Below are 21,162 nucleotides of genomic sequence, written 5' to 3'. Positions count from 1 at the left end.
AAAAACTCCGAGAGAAATTTACAAGATTGAGTTGGGACAAGTTCAATTTGAAAAGCTGCTGGAGAGGTCCAAGGGAAGTGCCAGTAGAAGTTGGGAATGTGGAGCTGACATTTGGCTGGAGGTCAGGGAAGCCACTAAGAACGGCTATAGATTTGGTGGACTCCCATCTGGGTAATTACCTGCGTAGTCCTGGTGCTTGAAGCCATAATAATGAGTTTCTGGTGGAGAGAGACCAGGAGGAGATAGAATTTGTTTGTTCAAACCACAAATGTTCGAGGGGCCGCTGTGCATTCGGCATAGGCTGAGTGGTGGGCAGGGGGAGCAGCCAGAGGAGGATGCGGACATGATTGCGGGATGACAGGAGGGCATCGGGCAGCCCCCCTAATGTCCTGGTACTCAAGGGGGGAGAGCGTGGTGAAAACAAGCCAATGAACAGGGACAAATAGTGCATTAAAGTATAAGCTGGCTGCTGAGAACATGTCCACTGGGTTTCCCAAGCAGGGCACTGGTTTACCTTGGGGTTCCGGGAGAGCTGTCAGGGTGCAGGCCAGGCCGCAGGGGACTGAGGTGCCAGGGGCTGGGAGGCAGGGGAGGCTGAGCACGAGGATCGCTGTGCAGCGCCCGAACTTCAGCAAGAAAGGGAAGGAGAAATTGGGTGCCCGATTTCATTCTGCTGCCTTCCCTGGTTGGAACAGGCAAGAACCCTTGGGGGGATTAGGTTTTGAATGAAAGATTTGAAAGTGATCCGAAGCAAGGATCTGAAAACACGGTATCAACTACAAAGGAGGTCAGATGGAGTGGGCAGGGGGTGTGGGAGATCCTACAGACGCACTTTGATCTTTGCTAGATTGGGAGAATGAGGAGGGGGCAGTTTGAGTAAAATTGATGCTCACAAGTATATACATCGTGAACAGAGTTGCACCACTGAGTTAATGAACACATCCATCACCTCATATTTCCTTTCCTTTTTTTTTTTTTTTTTTTTTTGTGAGCACTCATAAGGTTCTGCTCTCTTAGTAAATGTCCATTATACAGGACAGTGCTCAAGTAGTCACCATGTTGTACTTTAGATGGAAGTTTGTACCCATTTACCAACCACCCCCCAGCCACTGACAAACTATCATTCTACTCTGTTTCAGGTTCCACATGTAAATGATACCATGCAGCATATTTTTCTTTCTCTGTCTGGCTTATTTCACAGCATAGAGCCCTCTAGGTTCATCCGTGTTACTGCAAGTGGCAGGGTTTCCTTCTTTTGGTTTTAAGATTGAATAATATTCCATTGTGTGTATATACCACGTTCATTTACCTGTTCACCCATCCATGGACATTTAGGTGGCTTTCACATCTTGGCTATTGTGAATAGTGCTGCAATGAACATGGGAGTGTAGATATCATTGAGGTGGTGATTTAATTTCCTTTGGAAATGTACCCTGAAATGGAATTGCTAGGTTGCAGGGTGGTTCTACTTTTAATTTCTTATTTTTAAAAAGATTTTATTTATTTACTCATGAGAGACACAGGTAGAGGGAAAAGCAAGCTCCCTGCGGGGAGCCGGATGCAGGACTTGATCCCAGGACCCTGGGATCACGACCTGAACTGAAGGCAGACGTTCAACCACTGAGCCACCCAAGTGTCCCTTTCCAACAGCATTTATTGAGGACACCATTTTTTTTCTCATTGTATAATCTTTGCTCCTTTGTCAGAAATTAATTGAATATATACATGGATTTATTTCTGGTCTCCTATTTGGTTTCATTGATCTGTGTGTCTGTTTTTATGCCAATTCCATACTATTTTGATTCCTATAGCTTTGTAATGTTTGAAATCAGGATGAGTGATTACTCCATCTTTATTTTTCTTTTTCAAGATTGCTTTGACTATTTGGGGGTGTTTTGTGGTTCCATACAGAAAGAGAAGATTGTTATTTCTATGTCTAAAAAATATACCATTGGAATTTTATTGGGAATTGGGTTAAATCTATAAAAAGCTTTGGGTTGTATGGATATTTTTAAAAATCTTAATTCTTCCAATCTATCAGCCTAGAATCTTTGCATTTATTTGCGTCTTTTTCAATTTCTTTCATCAGTGTTTTAGTTTTCAGAATATAGGTCTTACACCTCCTTGGTTAAATTTATTCCTAAGTAATTTATTCTTCTTGATGCTAGTGTAAATAGAATTGTTTTCTTAATTTCTTTTTCTAATAATTTGTTGTTAGTGTATAGAAACTCAACTGATTTTTGTGGATTGATTTTATGTTCTATCATTTTACTGAATTTGTTTATTTTAGCTTTTTGGTGGTGTCTTTTGGGTTGTCTATGTATATAATATCATCTGTAAACAGTTAATTTTACTTCTTCCTTTCTGATTCTGATGCCTTTTATTTCTTTTTCTGGCCTACTTCCTCTGACTAGGACTTCTTCTTTTTTTTTTTAAAAGACTTTATTTATTTATTCATGAGAGACACACACACAGAGAGAGGCAGAGATACAGGCAGAGGGAGAAGCAGGCTCCACGCAGGGAGCCCAACGTGGGACTCAATCCTGAGACTCCAGGATCACGCCCTGGGCTGAAGGCAGCGCTAAACCGCTGAGCCACCCAGAGATCCTCCTGACTAGGACTTCTTATACTATGTTGAATAACTGTCTTGTTCCTTATATTAGAGGAAAAGCTTTTCACCATTGAGGATGATGTCAGCTATGGGCTTGTCGTATATGGCTGTTATTATGTAGTGCTATGTTCCTTCTATATGTTGAGAGTTTATCATGAAAGGATGTTGAATTTTGTTGAATTTTTTTTCTGCATATTGAGATGGCCATATGATTGTTATCCTTCATGTTGTTACTGTGTTTCACACTTACTGATTTGTGGATGTTGAACCATCCTTATATCTCAGGAATAAATCTCACTTGATCGTAGTTTATCAACCTTTTTAATAAATGTGCTGTTGAATTCAGTTTGTTAACATTTTGTTGAGGATTTTTGCATCTATGTTCATCAAGGATATCGGCCTATAATCTTCTTTTCTTGTAATGTCCTTGTCTCCCTCTGATTTCAGGGTAATTCTGGCCTTGGAAAATGAATTTGAAAGTATTACCTCCTCTTCTAGTTTTAAGATTTTATTAAAAAAAGAAGATTTTATTTAGTTATTGAGAGAGAGAGAGAGCATGTGTATGAGCAGGGGGAGGGGGAGGGTCAGAGGGAGAAGCAGACTCTCCACTGAGCAGGGAGTCCAATGCATGCTCTATCGCAGGACCCTGGGATCACGATCTGAGAAGACACTTAACCGACTGAGCCACCCAGGTGCCCTTCCTCTTTTATTTTTTTGTAAGAGTTTGAGAAGGATTGGTATTCTTTATTTTTTTATTTTTTATTTTGTTTCAAGTTTTTATTTAAATTCTAGTTAGTTAACATATAGTGTAATATTAGTTTTAGGAGTGGAATTTAGTTTTAGAGTGGAATTTAGAGATTCATCACTTACTATAATACCCAGTGCTCATCACAAGTGCCCTTCCTAACCCCTATCACCGGTTTAATCCCCTCCCCTCCATCAACCCTCTGTTCTCTATATAGTTGAGTCTGTTACATGGTTTGCCTCTCTCCTTTTCCAAGTTCATCTCTTGTTTCTTAAATTCCACAACGAGTGAAATCATATGGTATTTGTCTTTCTCTGAATGATTTCATTTAGCACAATACACTCTAGTTCCATCCACTTTGTTGCAAATGGCAAGATTTCATTCTTTTTTATGGCCGAGTAATATTCCATTGTATATACACCACATCTTCTTTATCCATTCATCTGTCAGTGGACAATTAGACTCTTTCCATAGTTTGGCTATCATTGATAATGCTCTGGGATGCCTATGTCCCTTTGATCAGTATTTTTGTATCCTTTGGGTAGGACTAGTATTCTTTAAAAATCTGTTAGATTCACTAGCAAAGCTACGTGGACCTGGACTTTTCCTTGATGGGAGGTTTTTGATTATCTTTGCTTTCCATTTTCATGGGATTTTTAGGCATGTTAAAGCACCACTTTGGGATGCCTGGGTGGCTCAGCAGTTGAGCATCTGCCTTCGGCCCAGGGCGTGATCCTGGAGACCTGGGGTTGAGTCCCACTTCAAGCTCCCTGCATGGAGCCTGCTTCTCCCTCTGCCTGTGTCTCTGCCTCTCTCTCTGTCTCTGTGTCTCTCATGAATAAATAAATAAAATCTTAAAAAAATAATAAAGCACCACCTCAATGGTTAGGAACACAGGCTTTATTTTTTTTTTATTTTTTTAAAATTTTTACTTATTTATGATAGTCACACAGAGAGAGAGAGAATGAGAGGCAGAGACACAGGCAGAGGGAGAAGCAGGCTCCATGCACTGGGAGCCCGATGTGGGATTCGATCCCGGGTCTCCAGGATTGCGCCCTGGGCCAAAGGCAAGCGCTAAACCGCTGCGCCACCCAGGGATCCCTAGGAACACAGGCTTTAGAATCCAATTTGAGTCCCACTATGTGAACTTGGGCAAGTCACTTCATCTCTCCAAGCCATAGTTCCCTTATCTGGAGAATGGAGGGTAATGATACCTGCCTATTAGGAGTGTTGAGAAGGATAAATGCCATTAAGCATGTAGAATATTTAGGACAGCGTCATGCACACAGTTAACACTTGGTAGGTGTTAACAATGATTATTATGTGTCTTGAAAATTTTAGGCTTCCCCAAACTTAAAGTTAGCACTCCTGGCCTTCTCTGGCTCTCAGTATTTGGTGAAGAATGTTGACACTGGAGCCAAATTGCTGTGTGATCTCTCTTGTGTGATCTGGGGCAGACGAACCTTTTGTACTAGTTTCCGCATCATTAGAAAGGAGGTAATAACAGTACCGACTTCATGATGTTGAGGTTAAATGAGTTAATATTTGTTTTTGTTTATTTAATGAGGGTTACTATTTGTTAAGTGCTAAGAACAGTGCTTGCCACAGTCACTGCTACACAAACATTTGTCAAGTAAATAAAAATGAGCTTCCTCTCTGTTGTTGCTGTTTGTTTTTCTGGAGTCATGACATCCCATCCTTCTCTGCACTCATCCTGGCAGGGACAACTCCTCACTTAGTACCTGCAGCAGTTGGTTCAACATCTTAAAAGAAATTGGACCTGGGGGACCTATGTGGCTCAGTCGGTTAAGCAGCTGACTCTTGGTTTCGGCTCAGGTCATGATCTCAGGTACATGGGATCGAGCCCCACGTGGGTCTGCTTGAGGCTCTCTTCCTATCCCTCTGGCCCTCCCTCCTCAAATAAATTTAAGAAAAAAATTGGACGTTTATTTGCCCTAGAGGGTCATTTTAAAAAATATTTTACTTATTTATTCATTCATGAGACACACACACACACAGAGAAAGAGAGAGAGAGAGAGAGAGAGAGAGGCAGAGACACAGGCAGAGAGAGAAGCAGGCTCCATGAGGGAGCCTGATGTGGGACTCGATCCTGAGGCTCCAGGATCACGCCCTGGGCTGAAGGCAGGAGCTAAACCACTGAGCCACCCAGGATCCCCAAGAGGGTCATTTTTACAAAAGGTGATGATGCCCAGGAACGGGGTAGGTGGCTGTCTACTTGGAATGGAATGGGAGCAAACTTCCTCAGTGCCAGTCTGTATCCTTGCAGCCTGAGGCTGTCTTGTTTGCTCTTCTGATTTCTCATCAGCTACAGGTGGCATGTTTTTCTGACTTAACTGACCCCTCTTGACCCAGCAAAGAGCTTTGAGTTTGTGTGAGCTTAATGTGAAGTTGACACAGTCTTGTCTGTTTTATCCTTTCTGGCTAAATTAGGAAATGGAGGATTAGTGCATAAGCCCTGGGAATTAAAGCCATTTTGGGGTGCTGGGAAGACAAAAGCAAGTGTTGGGGAAGCATCAGCCACTGTTTCTCTTGCTAACTGGTGGTTTTTTTTTTTAATAACAAGTATGAGCTCCACAGCTATTCTCTGAGCCTCATCAGATCCACACAGTTTCCTAAAGACCTGGAAATTTTGTTATCCACAGATTCATTCTGGAGAATCTTATTTTTTTCTTTTCTCCAAAGTCCTCAGTTCAGACAAATCATTCTGTGGGCCTCTAATTATTCTTGCCAAGCTAAGCAGATGACCTTGGAAATACAGGGACTCCTTAAATGAAAATTATATTTGAATACTTGGAGGAAGATCAAAATCCTCTTTATTTTTTAAAGATTTTATGTGTTTATTCATGAGAGACACACAGAGAGAGAGAGAGAGAGAGAGAGAGAGAGAGGCAGAGACACAGGCAGAGGGAGAAGCAGGCTCCCTGTGGGGAGCCTGATGTCGGACTCGATCCCAGGCCTCGGGATCACGACCTGAGCCGAAGGCAGACGCTCAACCGCTGAACCACCCAGGCGTCCCTCAAAGTTATCTTTAAAATGTACATGCCTTCGGCACTTTCTTAAGGCATGTCCATAAGATGAAGCACCCGTGCAATGATGGAGTGGTGCCTTTTCTTCGGCGATTGTCCTCCTGGGACCAACCACTCAATTCATTTCAACCGGGCTTACCCTCATCTTGGAAAACATGTTTTTCTACAGGGTCCGACAACATAAGACAGACCTTGGTTAATACCAGATTTTCAAACTCCTCATTTTGGCTCCTGGCAGCCAGACCTTTGACTCTGGAATGCCCAGATGATGCAGGCTTGCTTTGCATTCCCTCAGATGCCCTGAAGTGCAGAAGGAGGATGTGATGTCCTCATAAGGTAGCAAATACCTTTTCTGAGTCACGGAGACATGGTGATATCAGAGCTGGCTCCAGTCTGTCAGGAAAGGCATCTTCTTGGAGGAAAAATGGGAGTGGGTAGATGGGAATGGTGCTGGGATTGAGATCCAAACACTACCACTCAGGAGTCTGGTGGATTCTGTATATTAGTTTCAGGATTTCTTTGCCTCCATCTTTTGATAAACGGTACTCTTGTGGGGCAAGCTTCTCTATGGGTAATAGCCTCAGGAAAAAAAAAAAAAAAAAAGCAAAATAGCTTTTGCTCTTCCGAGGCCAGAGCTTCCCAGCTCCAGTCTAGCAAGGTGCTCTAGAGATCAGTGAACTCTCTCTAGATGAGGCCTCTGCTTTCCTCCAACAAGAGTAACAAGAATAACAAAACAACAAAAGGGCTATTGATTTTATCTGGGCTCAGGAGGTTTACTAATAACTGTACTGAACCTTGTGATACTTTATAAATGGGCAGGCCAAATGGAGATTTGTAGAGGAAACCAGAAACATCTCCATAATCCTGGAGAGACAGCCTCCAAATCACACGCGGCATTGGATTTTCCTAGTGAGACAGGAAGTGGGACATTAATTGTGGAATTAGATCTTGCTGCTTACTTAGGAGTTTTGTGGTTTACTTAGCCTAGGCCACTGGGAAATGTCCCCAAGGGCCTCCCATCTGTGGTCAATAACTTCGTACACTCAGGTGCAGTCACCTAATTCAATATATACAGATCAATATGTTGTTCCCAAAGCTAATTTAACAACACTGACTTCTGGTTGTTTATCTTATATGGCTTTCACTTAAAAAGTCTAAGATTTCAGGGGAGGGAGGCATGCTTCCCAGGATAGCGGGTATTAAGAAGCCCCATGTGGGGCCCAGAACAAAGTCTACTTCCAGCAGGTGGAGACAGTTACGTGAGATTTATGGACCAAGATGATAAACGTGAACTTCATGTCTTACTGTGATTTCAGAACATCTCAGCCTCACACATGCAGACTGAGCACTTCAAATCCTGCCGTGTGTCTCAGAGCACAGAAGATTGTGAACACTTACCGTTGCTTAATCCGCATGTGATCTTTTACAAAATATTCTAGATCTTATTACTGTTTTTGTGAAAATGTCCCAGTTTCAGAAAGGGCTTTCCCCCTTTATACATTTTTTTTTGTAAATATTTTATTTACTTATTTGAGAAATATGGACAGCAGGCATGAGCAAGGGGGAGAGGGAGAAGCAGACTCCCCACAGAGCAGGGAGTCTGATGTGGGGCTTGATCCGAGGACCCTGGGATCACTACCCGAGCCAAAGGTAGATGCTTAGCTGACTGAGCCACCCAGGCACCAAGCTTTTCCCTTTATAGAATGGAGTTTGCTTATTAAATCTCAGTAGGTTGCATTTATTGTTTGCTCTAATAACCCAGGTAAGGCCAAGTGGTAAGAGCTGTAATCCTCAACTGTAATGTCAGTGGCAAGGGCCCTAAAACATCTGAACAGCTGGTAAAGCTGCATGTCTGTGGATTCTCCATGGGAGGTGAGTATATGGCATTTACTAAACATATTATGTGCTAAATGCATCACATCCATTTTCTTATTGAACACTTAAGGCAGTCTCACGAGACAAGATTTGTTATCCTCATTTCACAGGATAAGAACCAAGGCTTAGATCATTGGCAAGAGTCCCAGATCTGATTCGGTACCAGAGCTGTGTGCCCACTCACTGGTTTCTATGGGCCCTTGCTGGGCAGTTAAGAGAACACGAAATATCGATCCTGTTGCATAGAATCTTCCTGGCATTCTACCAAGGCTCTGCGTGATCATTTCCTCCTTCTGTTCCAAGAGGGAAGATTCTTAACACCTGCAAAGCCAACACCATTGCTGGCTCACTGCCTGATTATAAGCCAGACACAGTTTTCTCAAGCTATCCTAAGGATGGGGTGTGTTTTTAATAAATGGCCTGGTGCCCGGTGGACTCACAAAGATTTGTTGAGAAATAGTCATTTATTAGAGCTGATAACACTTCCTCTGTACATGAGTATACTTTGGGCAAGATCAAAGTCATACGAGGACCCTGCTCAGGTGTACTAACTCTCCCAAACAAATCTCTAAGTAGTTGGGCTGGGTGTTTTATCCCATGTTCCCTAAAGAGGTCACTATCCTCAATTAGTCTGGTCAGGTAGTGATCAGCTCTCTGTGAAATGGTGTCCTCTCTTGGTAGGTTAGGGAGTTATCTATTTACGTGTTGTCTGTCATAGGCTAGTAAGTCCACCAGCAGAACCGTGTCATGACTCAGGTTCTGGGCAGGGTGTGGAATCCCTGAATATAGCATTTGTGGTTTGTAGGCACATTTCAGAGGGCAGGATTGGTTCTTCAGTGAAACCAGGGCACCATCATATGGAGATAAGACGACTTCCCAGTATAGTAACTTCTAGCCAAATTATACCTTCCCTTCCACCTCAGTGATACAATAGGGATGAACTGTTCATCACTTACGGTTCTGTATTTCAGCCTTATCATCCCCATGGATTCACATGAAGAACCAAGAAGAGTACTTTTCCCCAAGGCCTGCTTTTTCATTCTTGGGCGTAAACAGTTTTATTTTTATTTTATTTTTTTTTATTTTTATTTTTTTTTGCGTAACAGTTTTAAAACAATCATCTGTTGACAGTCTGAATCAACTGACCACGTCTCCACTTTCCCACACCCCTTCTGAGTAAAAAGAAGAGATAAAGAACAAGGCTGGGAAGGAGGAAGGGCAGAAGTATTTATTGAGACTGAAATGGAACATCGTTCTCTTTAATGAGTTAACAGCACAGTGTGTTAAGAGGCTCGTTACAAACTCACTCCAAAATAAGGATGACCTGCAGTTCACGAACAGCTCTGCCAACTCCCGTGCCTTAGATCCGAGCAAACTGCCAAGGGGGTAGGACCTTTCAGCCCATGACAAATTATGGATTCAACTGCATCGATATTTAGATTTACTTCCACTGCACAACATCAATATTTCCCTTCGAAGACTAACATTGAATCACTGGTCCACGTTTATGATGTGTACACAATCTAGGATCATTCCCTTATAGCTTTCAGGGTACAGGTAGTCAACATTGAGCATTTGTTTACTTTTCCACCATCTTTGGCACAGTTTCTGGTTTTCTTAAATATAAAAAAGCACAGGTTTAAATTGGCTATACTGCAGAAACATGACTATTTTGGATCTCCGTGTAAATACAAATTTTTATGTTAAGTGTTATTTTTAAGATGAGTGCTGAAGCACAGATTTTAATAAACTATTTCCATAAATTAGCATAAGAAGGGAAATGGATTGTAATGACCAGGGCTGAGATTACTAGACTACTAGTTGGAACCATCCTCCCTTGAGGAGGAGATGAGTTTCATACAATGGAAGAATTTCCCTGAACCACTCATAACCAAGATCTCATGTTGTGGGACTTCCTTTGCAAGAAGACACTGGCCAATGTGACTTGTTTAGTCCATCAGATCCATATTAAAATACAACTTAGCTGGTAACTTGCCACTGTTGTTTAGGCCCTAATGGGTACAAAAGGGCAAAGTCCTGTCATTTTTAAGTGGGTCTAGTTGATCTTGGAAGAATGAAGCCTTCCAATTGGATAAAAACACATCCAGCCTTGTATGAGTGACACCTTTGTATACAATTGTATATAGAGCTGATATGGATTCCCTCCCAGCAGCAGGAATCTGGGGGTTGTAGATAAATGGTGATGCCACCTTGGAGTATCTCCATAATACATATCTGCTTTGAGGCTGACACACAGACGTGGAACAATCAGACAACATGATATTTCATTCCTATGCTCCTGAGAGAGGAGTTTGGATAAGCCCCAAAGCAGATCTGGATTGAGATCATAGTTATTATTCAAGTACAAGGAAAGCTCTTTATTTCACATTGACAGTTCAATTCTGATCTCTGTCTGGCAACTTATATGAAAATAATAAATATATACATATATATATATCTAGCTCTATACTGAACACTGGGGTAGGAGTTACCAGTGTCCCAATACAGTACATTGAAAAAAGAACCTTCCCACAAAACCCCACACCCATCTTAAAACTCTGATTGCAGAATTGTGCTGGTCTGTTTTCTTTCAAAGTTGTTTCTTTGAAATTGGCTGGAGATGAGTTAAAAATGGACAATTTGGCACATTAATGGGGGGGAGGGTGTTTATATGCATTATAATCTATAAAAATGTGAGAAGTCAAAGGAAATCCATGCCAATAGAAAGCTTGAGTAAAAATTTGTAATCAGAGAGTATTTTTTTAAAAACTCAAAACACTGGACTGTGTATGAGAAAGCAATTTTTTTTTCCATATCCATGTCCTAATCCAACAGTTATGACTCTATTTACTTCCAAACTTTAGAATTTTTATTTTTTTTAATTTTATTATTTTTTTTTGTTTTTTTTTTTCAAACTTTAGAAATTTTAAATTGCAGACAATCCAGCTTTCTTTTTCATGTATTTTCTTTCATGTTACCCCACCCCCAAAGCCCAGAACCCCGAGAGTGAAAGCTGTGAATCCAAATATAGAAAATAATCTGGAAGTTTCTATATCAAATCCAATGTACAGTTGGCCATTAATGTTTTTCTTTTCCTTATTTAATGTTTGAATTTGCTAAGAGATGACTCTTATGGAGCTGTCCTTCATCATTCCTGGTCCTATGAAGCCAGGGACTCTAGAACTGAGAGGTCTGGGTGAACGAGATAGTGTCAGATTTGTCTACCGCGAAGCCTCCATTGACATAGGACTTCTTGGTATCTGAGTCTTCATTATCCAGTATTGTGGATTCCAAGGCAAATGGGTTCACGATATTGACTTCAGATGAAACATCCATCTGCTCCAGCTCCTTCTTAGAGAGCTTCTCCACAATGCCTGTCCCAAACGCATCACCAAGGACGTTCACCATGGTCCTGAACCGGTCCCTGGGGAAGAGAGAGGGTGAGTCTGACAGGAGGCCCCAAGTTCATTTCCATCTGCCACTGGGGAGAGAAAAGGATCTGAAGCACTCAGTTACGAATTAAGCAAATGGAGAGAATGCCGTCCTCATGGCTGGACCAGAGAGGCTCTTCTCATAGGCCTGGGGGAGAAGGTGGCTCATAGAAGTATAGAATGAGCAAATGCGTTCCCTGGGTGTGTGCTCCCCAGAAGTCACAACGACCCTCCTAAATCCAGCCCCAGTCTCCCCAAATTCTGTCCTCTCCTCCCAAAGATCTGTGAATAGAGTCTTAGCAGATATTCTGGGGGAGCTGAGGGAGGGTCACAATTGAGCCAGCCTCTTACCCTAACCTCTGTCTTGGTGCATTTCTGGCCTCTCTTGGTGAAGGTGAGGGGATCCTGTGGGTGGCATATATGCCACAAGGGAGTGTGTGTATGTGTGTACATCCAAGTGTTCCTGTGTGTTTGTGCATCCCTGGTGTTGTCATTTCTCTGCCACATTACATCACTCTACAGGCAAGTCAGCAGAGAGACAGCAGAGCACAGGCCCAGAAGACATGGGTCAGCTGAGGAGTAGCTTCTCCCTGTGGTGCCCTCGGCCAGCCTTAACTCCCACACGGCTTGGAGAAGACGCTGTGGCAGGAAGACATGGAGCGGAGAAGGAATCCTGGCGATACAAACTTAAGCTTGTCTTACCCCCAAGCCTTTACTCGTGGCCACCACCCCTGATGATGTAGAAGATCTTGGGAAGATGGGCTGCCTTGGAACCAGGCAGTTCTAAATCTACGAGGCTGACCCAGGGCTGGGATAGACGAGGGGAGCCTATATGGTTTGGAATGTCTGGGTCCGGCTTCTTCACCTTGCTCTTTTGTGTGTCTCTCCTCTCATACTCGACTGGTATCCTTGAGCATTATCAGGTATAATGAGCTAATGGAGATCACCGGCCTTTTAAAAATCACTGCTCAAAGTTAGGAGGAGTTAATTTTTAAGCACATTATCAGATGGCCTGGTCAGAGGGAAATTAAAGCAGCAACAGATGGCTCATTAGACAATCTGAGGACAGAATGATGACAGGCTGCCGATTCTGCAGGGCTGGGAAGCCCGCCTCCCCATCCGGCCGAGGCAGTACATTTATTTCAACTCACAGGAGCCAGTCAACAGCGATGATTAGCGTGACATCCTCCGCCGGCAGGCCCACAGCACTCAGCACGATCACCATGGTCACCAGGCCAGCCTGTGGCACACCAGCAGCTCCAATGCTGGCAGCCGTGGCCGTGACACTGCAGCCAAAACACACCAGTGCAAAAGGCGTTAGACACCCGTTTGTCCCTTTGGGGCCCCAGTGCCTGTTACTGGTGTGTCCCCAAATTGGCCGCTTCAAATCTGCTCTCTGCTGGGCATCAGCTCTGCCTCATTAGAGAGCTGTGGGGGACAAAGCAGGAATCAACCTCCTTCCAGGGGGAGATGTGGCAAATCTCTCTAGTGCACGGATATGAAAAGCTGCCTGAGAGGCATTCAAAGAATAGGTAAGAGGGCTACTCAAGAGGAAGGCAAGAGTTCACCAAGTGGGGTATTCGTGGCAGGCATCAGCTGCCTATGCATGCATGCACCATCAACTACGATAAGTGCCAATTACCTCTCTGCCGGCTTTCCTTTCTTTCTCCCTGAGGCCATCTACTCACGCAGCCAACCATTAACTGGTATCTAACATGTGCCAGGAATTTATGTTGCCTTGAAGGATAGTCAGAGGGAGGCGTACAGGTAGATGGGAAGGGTATTTCAGGTGAAGGTGAAGGAATGGGAAGGCGATCAAGCAGGTCTTATGCACTCTCTTGACATCATAAGACTCTTGGCCTCTGGGGCTGCCCTTTATAGCACAGAAAAGAGAGCAATGCCTCCGGTCTGAGGTACAAGTGTGTACCCCTGACTGTTCCATTTTGCCAGTGGATGCACTTTCTGCAAAAGGAAGAGAGTTCTGGAGCTGGAAGAGGCAGTCAAAAGGAATGTCCTTACTGTGTATTTAAAAAGATTCCTCTTGGACAGATAAAATGTGGTGCTGGGGATTCTTCTCTTTGGAATGTGGAGTTTCTCATCAGCAGTATCATTCTTACTTAAATCTGGTCATTTTGGAGGAAACCCTCACCATGGCCTGAAAAGCCCCCAAATCAGAATAAACTTGAGAGGATGCCCACTCTACGTTTTGGATGCATGTTCTCATCCTGAGTCCAAGGAGGCCTCTGGGTTGAAAGGTGAAGATGTAGCAACTGTCCATTTAAACTAGAAGAATGCCTGATACTGTCCACAAATCCATATTCTTGTGGACTCAAAGAGCCTCAGAATTCTTACGAAGCTGATTCTATTACTAATTTGTCTGCCTAGTGATGTGCTGCAGATGGCATCTGAAGGCATGGTCACACAGAGGCCAGCCTTCTTTGACAAGTGTGTTTTCCTTCAGTGGCTGTGGCCACAAATTTACAGTTAATTACAGATTTCTGGGGTGTCCCGATTCCTCGAAAAGTTTCAGGCCTACATAATCCTTTAGATCTGTTCTGACTTAAGTAATCTTTGGAAAACCTAAGTTTATTTCAATGCTGGTTGAAACAAGATTTAAACTGACTGCAACAGCAGGTTTTCTTTGCCAGACATGATTTGTGCCCATGCCCACTGATCCCTTTTGGAAGCCGCAACACATCAGGGTTAACCACATCCCTATAGCCTGTGGCTGGGCTCAAAACTCAAACCCCATTTTGTCAAAGAAAACCCTGCCCTTCAGCCTTGACCTTGCTTCTGAACTCAGACCAAAGCCATTTGACTGGTTTTGGTCTGAGCCTGGGAACTATAATTCTTCAGATGGGGGAGAAATATGAAAACCTGTTCCTTCTACTTGAATATATTCTATTTTGTCTTTAGAGGGTTTTCACAGAAGAATACACAACAACCATTGGTAGGGAGTTCTTTCTAAGCATTGAGATCTAGTTTTCAGACAGGACACTTGGCTTGGGTCCCATCCAGGCTGGCCTGGGGTGTGAACTGAAGCGAGTAGAGATTTTAGCATCAGAAAGATCTGGCTGTGCTGTTTCCAGTAGCAGCATGTCCTTAGGCAGGCTCCCTCTGAATCTCAGTTCTTCGCGTCGGATGGGGAGAATGTGTCTACTTCGCAGGGCGTCACGAAGATGAAGTGAGGCAGTATATGGAGGGCATCCAGTATAGCAGCTGGACACACCAGATCCTTAAAACACTGATGTCACTTTTGCTACATCACCAGGTGCTACTCTCAGAGCTACTGCCCCCAGTATTACTACTCACTGCTACAAAACAACATACTATTGTCATGTCTTTTCTCTTCCAAGCTTTTTCTAGGCCCTACATCCAGCCATCATCTTTTGTTATAAGAATATGCATCCTATTTTCAATCAGTCCTAACCTTTGATTAGTGCATATTACGATAAAACCACAAAAGGGTTTGGACTGGGTGGATGGCGCTTACGTTTCTTTGATGTCCAGGCCAAACGGACCACAGAAGGAGATGAACTATGGGTCTCTTTAACCATCAGCCACATGAGCCACCACTGTAACTCGTGAAGGGAAAAGTCATGTTTATTATTTCATTATTCTGTCCCAGGCTGAGCCAGAAAGGATTTTAAATTTTAGGTGAATGATCACTCTGGGCCTCACAGTTGTGGTTGTTGGCTCTGGGCCAGTAGTTATTTATCAGCGAGTCTGATTTAAGGATACAGGGGTGCCTGGCGGGCTCAGTTGGTAGACAGTGCGACTCTTTATCTTTGGGGTTGTGAATTTGAGCCCCATGTTGGGTGTTGAGATGACTTAAAAATAAAATCCTAAAAAAATACACACCAGAGCATGGGGACAGTTTTGATGTGAATTATTTAGCTTCTCCACCCAAAGTTGATTTGTCTAGCAGTCAGGTTAACGACAACAACAAAAACGGTTAGAAATATCTAAGAAACTCATGACTAAGGGAGGGTGAGGGATTTGATCACAAAGTGGTAAATACCCAAAAGAATTGGCAGACTGGGTCCCACAGGCCAGGGCAAGGGAGGCAGCAAAGGATACTTGGAAGAACCAAAGTAACAACCGCTGAACCACAGGTGGCTGTGGGGCTTTCTTAGGAATGATTCAAGATTTCACTTTGAACATACTCGTCGCTGTTCAACCTATAGGACTTTACTCAAGCTCTTTTGGCTCAGGCTTCTTAAGCTACAGACACTTTTTATAGACCACGCAGCATAGATATAGTTTCCCAGCTGATGTGCCAATGGTCCAATTGGCACTTGTCTTCAGTTAGCTTCAAGCCAATAGCAATAAATACTTTATGATTTAGGGTTGGGGAAGACTTAAAAATATACTGTATTAGAACATTGTTAGAACTTACTTTCTGAAAAAAAAAAAAAAAAAAAAAAAAAAAGAACTTACTTTCTGCCTGGAGTATATGCCTGTGCCAAGTACTGGGGATGTAAGAGTGAGTTAACTTGGAAAGGCCAGATTCAACTTTGTGTAGGCCTAGGGACTCAGTTTAGTCCTAAACTTCCACTCTACACCGAATGAACGGTGAATTAATCTCCGGATTAACTCTAAACCCAATCTATCCCTTCAAAGCAGCTCTGTCCAGGAGAATTTTCCATGCCAGAACCTAGTTCTATAATGATGGATCCTCCTATGTCTGCTTGGTCCAACATGTGTGTGTGGCTAGTGGCTACCATCTTGAACAGTGTTGTTTCAGGGCAACAACTCTGGAAAAATTCATTAATGACGTTTTTAGCATCTACTTGAGAAGACAATTCATATGAGCAGAATTCTTTGCAGTATTGGGCTCTGTTGAACATTTTATCCTTGGAAATCTCTCTTCTCTGAGTTTCCATGATGTGATGATTCCATGGATCTCTTCCTACGTTTCTGTTCCTTCTTGGGTCTCCCTCTCGGCTCTCTCCTCCTCTGTCTGCCTCCAATATCGGGATTTTCTAGGGCATAGTCCTTAGTCCTTTTCTATTTGCCACAAACCCACTGTCCCAGTCTTCTCATCATCTCCTGGGAACTCACGATGGACACACTGTTCTAAGCATTTTACAAGCGTTGACTTAATTACCACTACTTACATAAAATGTAGGTACTATTATTATCCTCATTTTACAGGTGAGAAGACAGAAGGGTACAGAATTCAAGTACCTTGGCCAAGGTCATGATTAATCATGGTGAAGCTAAGACTCAAACACAGATGATGGACTCCTAACCACATGCTTGATGACTGCCCTCCCGCTGATGCCTCTGACATCATATCTACACATTTTTTACTGCAGAGTTCCACCTGGATGTCCTGAAGGCATTTCAGATTTAATGTGACAAAGAGTATAAGCTCTTTATCTTCCCACCTAGGCTTGCTTTTCTCTTCCACTAGTCTCTGTTCTGATAAGCACCAAGTACCAGTCCAGAACCATCCACCAATCCTGGAGGTCATCCTAACCACCCCTGTTCCTCACTCTGAATCCAACTGATTCCTCTTGAATTCATTAGCTCTTTTCCATCCTCAGGGACAGTGCCTTGATTGTTAGCCTTTTTTTTTTTTTTTTAAGGATTTTTATTTATTTGAGAGACAGAGCACAATGGGAGGTCGGGGAGAGGCAGAGGGAGAAGCAGGCTCCCCGTGGAGCAGGGAGCCTGACGCGGGGCTCTATTGCAGGACCTGGGATCATGACCTGAGCCTAAGGCAGATGCTTAACTGACTGAGCCACCCAGGCGCCCCCAATATAGGCCTTTTAATTCTTTACTTGGGGGATCCCTGGGTGGCGCAGCGGTTTGGCGCCTGCCTGCCTTTGGCTCAGGGCGCGATCCTGGAGACCCGGGATCGAATCCCACATCGGGCTCCCGGTGCATGGAGCCTGCTTCTCCCTCCGCCTGTGTCTCTGCCTCTCTCTCTCTCTCTGTGACTATCATAAATAAATTAAAAAAAAAAAAAATTAATTCTTTACTTGGACTGCTATAGTAGTCTCCTAAATAGTCTTCTAGCTTACATGCCTGCTCCCATCCAGTCCATCTGCCATATTTCCATGATACCCTTTGAAAATACAAATCTGTCCATATTATGAAAGACTGAGCTCCTTCCATGGGCGCCTCACATGAAGCCTTTCATGAGATGATCCCTGCCTGCTTGTTCCTCTGTGTTCTCCACATTGTACTCTATGCTAGTGTGTCCAGTAATGTGTCCTCTCCAACTAGGCCATGATGTTATCATGAGCCCCTGTACATGCTAGTCCTTCTATCCCAAAAGCTCTTAGGTTCCTTCTTCTCTTACTAAATTTTTATTCCTAAGACTTAACTAAAACTTCCCTTTCTCTGGGAAGCCTCTACTCACCTTCCCTTCCTTCTCTGGTGCCTCCATATGCCCTTGAATAGTGCCCTCCATAATAGTTCTTATCATACTCCCCAGCATTTATTTAGTTATCTGTATCCCCCTATATCCTGGGGGCCCCCTGAAAGCAGGGGCTGGCCCTTATCTAACCCTGAGTTCTTGGCATCTGTTGTGTGCCTAGCACCCAGTGGGTGTACTGACTCAAGAATGGTGATGCCTTCGGCTATCCAGACCCTGAAGGAGAAATCCTGCATGCCATGATTCTACTTCCTGTAATAAAGTTGTGTTTAATCCTGGGAAGGGACTTTATAGACCAAGAAAATCAATCTACCAATGGACCATTCCTGATCTCCTTTCATAGGAGATCAATCTCTTACCCCCACAGGCGATTTTTAGTTGAGACAATTCCAGTAACAGAAACGAACATGAGTGTGACCCCGTGCCCTACCTGATGGTGATGATCTGCCCAATGCCCAAGTCCAGGCCATTCAACTGCGCAATGAACACAGCTGCCACGGCCTCATACAGTGCAGTCCCGTCCATGTTGATAGTAGCTCCCACGGGCAGCACAAACCTAGTGATCCTCTTGTCCACCTGGTTCTTTTCTTCTGCACAGCGGAAAGTGACAGGCAGTGTGGCTGAACTGTGTGATAAAAAAGAGAAAGGAATCCATGGTCTAGGAATGCCAGAGCTCAATCCCGGCCTGAAGAGATGCTTCTATGCCAAAAACTAAACCAAGAACCCAAAGCAGGGATTTTCTGTAGGCCCAGGAATGAGAATGTGCCGTGTCTACTGCTGTTCCAAGTTACACGGTAACACCTACCTGGGTTGCAGGCCATGCCACGAGGGCAAGAAATACCCAGTAGGTGCAGAAATGTTTAAGGACACAGGCAGAGAATGTAGAGGTCATTTCTTGAGTTAACGGCAGCTACAGCTACAAAAGCACAAGCTATAGCTGGGGCGTTATCAGCTGCATGTGGCCGGGACAGCTCTCGACTGCAGCCAGTGAGAGCTGACTAGGTGTGGCCCAGAGATCCTCCCAGACACCCCTCTTCTATTTACCTGGAAGAGATCATGAGAGCCGTCAAGAGAGCCTGAGCCATTCCCATGGCGAATCGGAAAGGGTTCTTCCGTACAACTATGAAGTAGATCAGTGGGAGAATGATAATGGAGTGGATTGCGAGACTGTGAATGAGAGAGAGAAGCAGGTTCATAGATGATACCCTCTCTTCATATTAATCCTTTTTTTCCAAAAAGCTTTTTTTTTAAAAAAAAATTCATGATATATCACTTGATTTTCATAATGACCCAAGAGAAAATGAAAAGCAGGACAGGGATATATGTCTCCTTCATTTAACCACTGAGGATTAGGAGACTGACTCAGCAAATGAAGTATTTTGTCAAAGCAGTGAAGCCAGTAGCTGCATCCACATTTCAGAGCTCACAGAACAGGTATGTCATGCTGCCAAGCCCCATATGTGCTATTCTTGCAATAGGTACTAACATCACTTCCTCTTGCTGCTGAATTCTTATCCCTCTTCTAAGGCTCAGCACAAGGGCCCCTCCTCCAGGAAGGCTTCCCTCACTTTCCCAGGTCAAGTGGACCCTTTCATCCATGGTAGCTCCATGGCTCCACATAAACCTCTACCATAAATTCTTGCCATACACCCAGGCCCTCTGTTCCCTGGGCCACACTGCCGTCCTGCTGGATGGTGCCCATCTAAGGGCAGGCAGGATGCAGTAAGGAGGAAGTCCCTGCCCTCCTACAATAATTCTTCAGGACTGACCCTCTTTTCTTTTTTTTTTTTTTTTTCCTTTTTTCTTTATTATTCCTGCCTTCTGAAATGATTCCTTGTTTCATGTAGAAATACACAGGTTATGCAAAACAGGGGACTTAAAAAATGAGACCGAGCCAGCAGATGCCTCTAGGGGGCAACTTAGAGTTTACAGATCAGTTATTCAAAGCTGAAATAAGAAGAAATGGCCATTGAAAATACAGATCCTAGAGGTCCATCGTGAGGGTCTTCTAGATTCCCAGCTTGTAGCTAAGAACTATGAGAAATTTAGTTTTCTGTTAGAAACCATGGTAGGGGTCATTGAACAGAAACAAGCAGAAATGTGTTTTAGCATGATATGCCTCAGCCAAATCACTGCCTGTACACAGGCCCTGGCCTCTAGAAGGGTAGAGAGTCCTGCTCCCATACCCTGGGGCCCTGGGATTGGACGTTGGCCCTCCCATTGTAGACATCCAGGCTTCTCCTTGGCTGACAGGGCTGTGCTCTTGGTAAACACAGATTAACTCCCCAGGACACTTGGGTTCCAACAGGTGAGCTCATTGCTCAAGGTGGGTGTTTGGGGCCACTGACCTGTGGGAGTGTTGGATGTTGTTTATTCATTCCCTTGGTCCATATTTCTTAGCACATGTGATGTATCCTGCCCCTGCTGGATATCCAGGGGCACCATTCCTAACTTTTCCCACCCTGTCTCCCCTCAAGGAACCAGTAACTGGGCTGAGATAAATATGTAAATGACCTGTCCCCAGGCTGCCTCTCTATTTTTCATAATTCCTCCCAGCCTGAAGATTTTCCCAACATCCTCTCTGACCCTCTGATGGTGCAGAGTGTGGTAGTGGTTACCAGTCCCATCAACAGGATTGGAACCAACTGGCCACCTGCTCCTACTTGCCCAAGTCTCATTTCATTTAGGCTCTGCCTGATTTCTTTCTTGGGGTTGGGGCACTTGTGGGCTATTCTTACTAGTTTGGTGAGTTTCCATCCTTGGAGAAGTGAATGCCAAGAGAGGCCACCAGTAGGTTTTGCTCGTTTTAAAAAATGATTTTAACACAACTAATAAAGGCAGCAATAAACCATGGTCCAGGCTGTTCTGCCAAGATCTGGCAATTAGCACAGTATGATCCTCCCCCAGTACAGCTGTTAAAGGGCAGCCCTCCACCCTGCTCTCTTATCTCTGAACCCCCTCTTTCTCCACACATGGGAGAAGTCGATTATAACTGAAATGCAGCTTCTCAGCAGCGATCCATTGGCTCAAACACAGTTCCTGCTTCCCCTCTCTCAAGTCTGACA

The 21,162-nt window shown here is 43.8% G+C and overlaps 1 protein-coding gene across 1 annotated transcript in view; it reads right to left on the bottom strand.

Annotated features, from left to right (window-relative positions):
• Positions 1-9,484: 9,484 nt before the first annotated feature.
• SLC1A1 (solute carrier family 1 member 1) overlaps positions 9,485-21,162 on the bottom strand; it is a 77,871-nt gene continuing 66,193 nt past the window's right edge. Inside the window, exons 9-12 of the mRNA XM_041729552.1 lie at positions 19,142-19,264; positions 18,528-18,722; positions 12,861-12,995; positions 9,485-11,702 (exon numbers count right to left, since the gene is read on the bottom strand). Coding sequence (XP_041585486.1) covers positions 11,456-11,702; positions 12,861-12,995; positions 18,528-18,722; positions 19,142-19,264 — 700 coding nt within the window. The 3' untranslated portion in view covers positions 9,485-11,455. The remainder of the gene's footprint in view (positions 11,703-12,860; positions 12,996-18,527; positions 18,723-19,141; positions 19,265-21,162) is intronic.

The sequence above is a fragment of the Vulpes lagopus genome, chromosome 2 (assembly GCF_018345385.1).
Source record: "Vulpes lagopus strain Blue_001 chromosome 2, ASM1834538v1, whole genome shotgun sequence".
NCBI lineage: Eukaryota > Metazoa > Chordata > Mammalia > Carnivora > Canidae > Vulpes > Vulpes lagopus.
Note: the sequence above shows the minus strand (reverse complement) of the source record. Positions and strands in the feature narration are given on the sequence as shown.